Source organism: Lupinus angustifolius, chromosome LG14, assembly GCF_001865875.1.
Source record: "Lupinus angustifolius cultivar Tanjil chromosome LG14, LupAngTanjil_v1.0, whole genome shotgun sequence".
In the NCBI taxonomy this organism is placed as follows: domain Eukaryota; kingdom Viridiplantae; phylum Streptophyta; class Magnoliopsida; order Fabales; family Fabaceae; genus Lupinus; species Lupinus angustifolius.
Genome location: NC_032022.1, coordinates 9281325 through 9288864, shown reverse-complemented (window position 1 = coordinate 9288864; position 7540 = coordinate 9281325). Strand labels below are relative to the sequence as shown.

Below are 7540 nucleotides of genomic sequence, written 5' to 3'. Positions count from 1 at the left end.
GTTTTTAGTACATTATTTTTTTGTTTTAAAATAAGAAAAATACATATTTGATTTATAAAAATTACCAATGCCTCTGAAAGTTTATATGTTTAAAAGTTTAAAATCAACCTAGCAACAAGATGGTCTAATAGTAAATGTTAGGATGGATTCCATTCCTGAGAATATTACTTGTTGGGAGGGGATATTTATGAACTCAAAATGGATTAGTTCTTTATCATTAAAGTAATATTCTTGGTAGTACTATTTTTTTTTTAAATGAATCAATATTGTGTTGATTTAATGATGCAAGACTCGATAAATCTCATAAAAGCCAAAAAATCAAAGATTTAATTTTTAAGGAGCGGCAACTTGCTTAGATGAGATACTTTTCATTATATAAAAAAAAAGTTTAAAATGAGATTCAAGTGATTTAAATTTAGGTAAGAGAAATATTTATGTAACTATATTTTAAAAGTTTAAAATCAACCTAGCAACACGGTGAGCTAATAGTAAAGGTTCTCAAGGATTCGATTCATGAAAATATCACTTATTGGGAGGGGTATTCACGAACTCGAAATGAATTAGTTCTCTATCATTAAGGTAATACTCTTGGTAGTAGAGATGGCAAAATGGATCGCCCGGTCCATTAAGCCCGTGCTCGCAAAAATTTAAGCGGGCGCGGGCATGCCCGCTTTGGTTAACGGACAAAATTCATTGTCCTGCCCGTTTTAAAACGGGCTAGCAGGCGGCCCGCGAGCACTGTTGAATAATTAAAAAAATAAAAAATTCATATAATAAATTAAATTAAATAAAGTAGTTGAAGATAAAAAATTAACAAAATTTTTGATATTTTATATGAAGTTTAACAAATCACATTAGATTACAATTTTTTTAGGAATTAAAAATCACATTACATCATAACTTATTTAAAATTTTCTTACTTTTTTCTTAAATTATATTTATGGGCTGCCCGCGAATAATACCCGTTTTGCCATCTCTACTTGGTAGTACTACTTTTTTTTTAAAAAATGAATCAATATTATGTTGATTTAATGATGCAGGACTCGCTAAATTCCCATAGAAGCCAAAAAATCAAAGATTTGATTTTTAAGGAGTGACAACTTGCTTAGATGAACAACTACATGCCCCGAAATAGAATTAACTCCTTACCATGTGTGCGAGGATATTTTTCATTATATAAAAAAAAAATTAAAATGAGAATCAAGCGATATAAATTTAGGTAAGATAAATATTTATATACCTATTAAAATAATAGAGAGTCCTAATATGTTTTCTCCTTAGACTTGCATCAAACAAAAATCACTCATGCAAAAATGGTGTCACTTCTCATTTATTCTAATTGATAAATAATTTTTATTTTTAAATCCGTTAACTTTAATTAATTAAAATATGTGGTATATAAAGTCATAAAACATTTACTCTTCAAAAAAATAGAAAAGAATGTTAAATAATATAATAATTGTATATAAATCTTTACGTTGACAATACATATATTATACTCATTTCTAAAAATTACATGTTTAGAAAAGGTCAAACCTTTTTAACTTGGATTAACATGAATTCAACATGATAAATGATGAATAGAAAATAATAGTATAGATAAATGATTATCAACTACATAATTAAATCTATTGTTTAATTAACTCATAGATCATAATTGTTTAAATCTATTTTAAAAACTGGAGATCTAGACATATTTTAACCAATTACAAAACTTCAAAGATCAATAGTTTAACTAACTATTTATATTTACCTAACAATGAATAAGAAACACATATATATATATATATATATATATATATATGAGGTAGCTTACAAGCCAAACAATCCATGTAAAACTAACTCTAACTACCATACAACTAATCCAAACTATCCTAATTAACTCATGCGTTAAAAAGGCTATGTTGATTTTCCCATAATCTCCAAAATGCCCTTGGAAGTCTAATAATGGAAATCTGACTAAAACTGCTCGATGCGCCAACTAGGCCAGAGTGAGGAATTATGGTGCGCCACAACTTGGCATGAATGGAAAATTTGGTGTGCAATTGCCAATAGCCAATATTCTACTCCTTCAATTTGATACTTGGTGCGTCTGGCCTTGAGTCATTCTGGTGTGTCTTGCTTCGGTCAATTGGCACATGTCCTTTGACCAATCTATGGTCCAATTTCCTCGGTCATGACACACATAACTTGACTCGGTCAGTGTCCCGTCTTCCTCGATCACATCACACACCTTGGCTTGGTCAACGCCTCATGTTTCTCAGTCACATGACATACCTTGGCTCGATTAGTGCCCCATGTTTCTCGATCACGATACACACATTGGCTCAGTCAGTAGCCCAACTTCATCCTTATCATTTTTTGTTCCATGAGTCACGAATGACACATGTTTAGTTCCATGGGCATGCTTATACTTTATTATTGATCCACAACAACGCTTCTTAAAGTTAAGTCATGCCCATTTAGAATATCACATTGAGAAATAAACAGTAAATTTTATTAAGAGTAAATTATATTGACATCCCTTCAGTTTTATCAACATTATATGAAGCACCTCTCACTTTTTTACCCCTACATAACCCCTAATTTATATACTTTCATTATACTGATAATCCATATACAAGAAATAAGCGTAATATTTTAAATAAAAAAACGATGAACGTAATTAAGTTAAACAAAATATGATATACTATGGAGACAAATCTAAATAATATATAAATCAATATCTTTTCATTATTTTTGGTTCCTTACGATATAATATAAGAGCGATTTAAAATACATCTCTTTAGAATTGTTGATACATTTTGTAACAAAAAATAATGAAAATACATTGTCTTTTATCTTATTTGGACTTGTCTCCACAATATACTATGTTTTGTTTCACTTAATTGCATTTATCACATTTTTTGTTTAAAATATTACACTAATTTAGGGGACAATATACTATGTTTTTGGTTAGTGTAACGAAAGTATATAAATTAGGGGATTTTTGTAGGTGTAATAAAGCGAGAGATAATGTACGTAGGTCGACTAAAACTAAGGGTTTAAATGTAATCTACCCTTTCATTAATAAACAGTAGAATAATGGGTGTGACTTTTGTAATTGGTTAAAATATGCAATTCTACTGTTTATTTATAATTCAATATTTTGAATTGTGGTAGCATTTGCTGTTATGTTTCACATTCTACTTTTGTGCACCAGTTACTTTTTTGGTTATAATATGTCCCTTTCAAGCATGGAAATGGAGGGCACAACCCTACAAAGACTTTCAAAGTTGGCAGCATCAAACCTACACAACACACACTTTCTGCATCAACTTCTTCACTTTTAGTACAAAGCCCTCACTAACACACTACATTGCAACAATGTATATTCAGCAGCCAATTAGAGAAATGGGAAAGAGAAAGAAACACATGGAAGATAAAGTGAGAGTTGTTCTTGGTTAGTAGATACTTGAAAACTGAAAAGAAAGAAGAAAGAAACATAGCAATGAAGAGAGCCATTAGTCTTCATCATCATAGGTAAGTTACTCACTTTTTCCAACTCTCCTTTTTTTCTTCTTGCTGAATGCTCCTCATGTTAATGTTTTTTTAGTAACATAAACTTTTACCAACAAGATTTACATAATTTAATATTGATAATAAGTGAAAGACAAAACAAGAGAATAGTAATTATAACAAATGCATCTAGAACTGCAAATATAACTCAAGTGCATGTATTTTACTTTTATGATTTATCAGCATGTAAGTATAATCTGAGCTAAAAAAAATGCATTTTTAGAATGAGAAAACAAACAACTATAACATACCTTACTATGAAACACTAAGCAGATTCAAATAACTTTCCTAACCCATTTTCATTTCCACAACCTTCACCCAAAAAATATTTCCTTTACTTTCTGTCATAGGCCTCCACCCAAATGAATCTATGGAACCAAACCTGAAAACAGATAAAATTGAACACAAAACTTCCTCATATAAAATAAAAAGCACCCATAACTTCTCTTCCTCTAGATCAAGAAATGTTGCAATTCATGGTTTATTTGGTTTATACAGCATTGTACTACAAAGGCAACAGCCTCATCTTCAGGATAAGGATAGAGGCTACACTGCAGAAGAGGAGGAGAATCATAGTGTGACTGAGTATCCACCATATAAACATTTCTTGGAAAATCGTAGGCCTGTTGAGACATCTTTTGGACATGATATCATTAAGGACAATGTCTTTGACACCGTAAAATATCCCGCTGAAGAAAACTGCGCAGAGAATGATGATGATAGTGTGATTGCAGATTCCCAATATAAGTTTTTCTTGGAACATTTGAGGCCTGATGGAAAATCTTATGCTCTTGATATCATTGAGGATGATGTCTATGTAAAATACGAGCCATCAAGTCCCGAACTTGAGGCTCTAACTGAATGCGCAGTTGAGATCGAAACTCATGTTTCAAATGTGGCAATTGTGGACACAGAGATGCCTGCCCCTGCTGCAAAGTATAAGGGTAAGCGCAGGGGAAGGAAACCAAAAGGATTTCAAGAACTCCATGCTGCTAAGGATCCTAATGGTAATAGAAATCCTGTTACTTCAGAGGAACATAAGCATGAGCATGCTCGGAAGCGAAGCAGTAAGCGAAACAAAAAGAATGTTTTGCCATCAACTGAGGCTCAAGCAATTGATCATAGAATAAAGGATGAGAGTGAAGATGATGCACCTAGTATAAGAAGGCCAGTGCAAAATCCTGTTGTGAGTATCTAAGATTATATGAATTAGATCTGTTTGCTTGTATTCAACCTTTGTTCTTTCTTTGATGTTATGTATACACTTCTCACTTCTAGTTAGATTATGTTTGCTATATGTGTTACTTCACAGTTGAATGTGGAGATATTTTGTGATGAGGATGATGATGGAGAAAATGTGAGGAAGCGAACAGAGTATAGACAAAAACTCATGGAAGAACTTAAGAAGCCTTATTTCCAGGAAGAGTATGAAAAGCTTCTTGAAGAAATTACTGTAAGAAAACCAGCCCAAGGCCAAAAAGTTCTACGTCGGCGTACCAAAATCTACAAGGAAGGTTTTGCTGCAAAGTCCTATTTTGATTGTCATATTGGTAAGTAGAATTTCTAACTTTAGTCATTGATATTTGACTTGTATTTACATGATTCTTGCTAGAGTTATGTGCCTGCAATTACTTGTCTATGCTGCTGTGAAGTTATTTTTCCACTATGAGTGAGGATCAATACACCATTATCAATCATATATCCATATTAATAGAACATAGAACCACTATTTAAATGTCATACAATCATGTCTCTTCATAATCCTGCAGATCTTAAAAGGAAAATATATACAGCTAGTGATGATAAGCCAAAAGTACTGAATCTCCTGCGTGGATTTTTCTTTTGGTTGGTGGTATGTATATTTCCTTATTGCAGCATTTCAATACAAGTTTTAACTTTCTAGTTCTTCTTGCACTGCTAGGTTGATAATTCTGGCTCTGTATTGACCTGAAAATATGTAACTTTGAATATTTCAAATGTTTGACATGGGTTTTGTTGTCTTCTTTCACATCAGTAGTTCTTTATTGCCTTATTAGATTAGGTTGTGCTCTTCCTTCAGTTTGGTTCTCATTAAATTGTAATCGTTGTGGTTTGAATTACTTTATGAATAATAAAAAAAATTGAACACATGCGGTCTATGGCCCAAATGCAACCCAATATGGTTGTGTTGCGGCTGAATCATTATGATTTAGTGTCACACCATAATTATGGTGTGATATGATTGGCGACAATGACCATAACCACAATATGCGGCTGTATCATATGATGTGATCCACAGTTTCAATTATCATAGTTTTATTACCACTATCTATCTGAATTTCTTAGTCCTTTAATTCTGTGAAATAGTCATCTTGTTAGAAAATATGTTTTTTATATCTTGGTCCACATTATCATATTTTTGCAACACTATCAAAGCAGTTTTCTAATCATCCTTTGTTGCTGAATTACAAAGTCATTCCATCAATACTAGATCTCATCATTTTTATCTTTTTTTATTAGCCTAAACAAGTTTACATGCCATATTTTTATTGAATTTCTCTATAATATATCATTGAATCGCCAAAAGTTAGTTTTCCAAAACAAGCATGGTAGTATTATAGTAGGATTAACAGTTGAAACTTGAAGTTAGAGGCTCTATCTTAATGCCTCTTTTTGATTTGTAAATTTTGTGGTTTCAGAATGTATCACATGAAGGGAAGTTCAGACCATGGAGAGTTCAGTCTTATTTGGATGAGCTGCTACAACACTAGGAAATAATCTTTGCTTTTGATTTTCTCTAATGTAATCAATTTATATACTAAACATGTTTATCTCTCTCTATCTTGAGTATTCTAAATTACTAAACTCTTGATGTTTTGATTTTTGTCATGTTATTCCATCTGTGTTGATATTTTAGAAACACAATACATAACTTTTTAGTTATGCGTTTATTTATTACTTCTTTTTTTATCTATATTTCTTCATTTCTTTCTAATTTAATTTACAATATGTTTTAAATGAGGTTATTTTAATTAAATCATATTTAATTTTTATATTATTTATTTGACTTCTTAGTATGCATAAAGCATAATTTTAAACATCAAATTTTTTGGACGGAATATATAGTATCTTGGTGATTTGAATTTTTTAGGCTTTAAATTATACAAATATGACCGAAAACTGATCCATTTTTAATTATTTGGTTTTAGCATGGTGGATGAATGTGCACTTTAGTTCCAAATCATATTTATATTCAACTTCCAAGATATACTTTGAGTTTGTCTTTTTTAACATGTCCTAGAAATTGCTCATGAGCTTTGTCAGTCTTTGCAAAATAATAGTTTTTTTTTTACAAATACTCATATTTTGGCATATGTGAAATTGTAAATATACATAAAGTATGGAACATCTAATTAGAAACAATTTTGTCTAAATGATTTAACTAAAAAGGAAAAAGGAAAAGTTGCATCTTGAAGTACAACCCGAACAATATAAATTATTAAATTTGATGTTCCTTCTCGGTCTTAGATGAGACATCTATAAATACTTTTGATTTGTATCAAGAAGTAATGCAGCATCATTTAATTAAAATTAATTAATATTTAAATATAAATAAATATTGTGAAAACCTATTTTTTCTGAATCAAAAAGTCCAACAATACTTTTCCCAGCACTAATTTGAAATCGGCAAAGGAGAGAAATATTGGGGGAGCAAAGTATGTTTTTCTTCACGAAAAAAGAAAAACAAAATTGAAAAACTAAAGACACGTAAACAATACATAACATTCAAAGAGAATAAAAAGGTTCATCTATTCCCCACAATAATAATAATTCCAAAACAGAAATCTACCAAATTCACTACAGGAAATAAAAACAATTAGTGTGGCTGCTGGGATTCGAGCCCAGGTCTCCACGGCCACAACGTGGAATTCTCACCACTAAACTACAGCCACATGTTGATATTAAAATCTATAATGACAATAATCTAAACCAAATATTTTGA

General features: G+C 31.0%; 1 protein-coding gene and 1 non-coding gene across 3 annotated transcripts; one reads left to right on the top strand and one right to left on the bottom strand.

The window, feature by feature from the left end:
* On the top strand, nt 3240-6449 carry LOC109326524. Of its 2 annotated transcripts, XM_019559219.1 has the most exons (5): nt 3240-3522; nt 4057-4744; nt 4871-5108; nt 5328-5410; nt 6237-6449. In XM_019559219.1, exons 1-5 carry the CDS (start codon nt 3491-3493, stop codon nt 6306-6308), a joined length of 1113 nt encoding a protein of 370 aa, XP_019414764.1. In that variant the 5' UTR covers nt 3240-3490; the 3' UTR covers nt 6309-6449. The 2 variants fall into 2 exon arrangements, with proteins under 2 accessions (XP_019414764.1, XP_019414763.1); XM_019559218.1 differs by lacking the exon at nt 3240-3522 and having other exon boundaries at nt 3798-4744.
* TRNAH-GUG lies at nt 7419-7490 on the bottom strand. The gene has a single exon. It is a non-coding gene; the product is annotated as a tRNA-His (tRNA).

Coding starts and splice junctions, on each gene's coding strand:
- LOC109326524 (XM_019559218.1), top strand. CDS start 3,929: ATGGAACCAAACCTGAAAACAGATAAAATTGAACACAAAACTTCCTCA. Junction 5,109..5,327: donor CTATTTTGATTGTCATATTG/GTAAGTAGAATT, acceptor ATAATCCTGCAG/ATCTTAAAAGGAAAATATAT. Junction 5,411..6,236: donor GATTTTTCTTTTGGTTGGTG/GTATGTATATTT, acceptor TTGTGGTTTCAG/AATGTATCACATGAAGGGAA.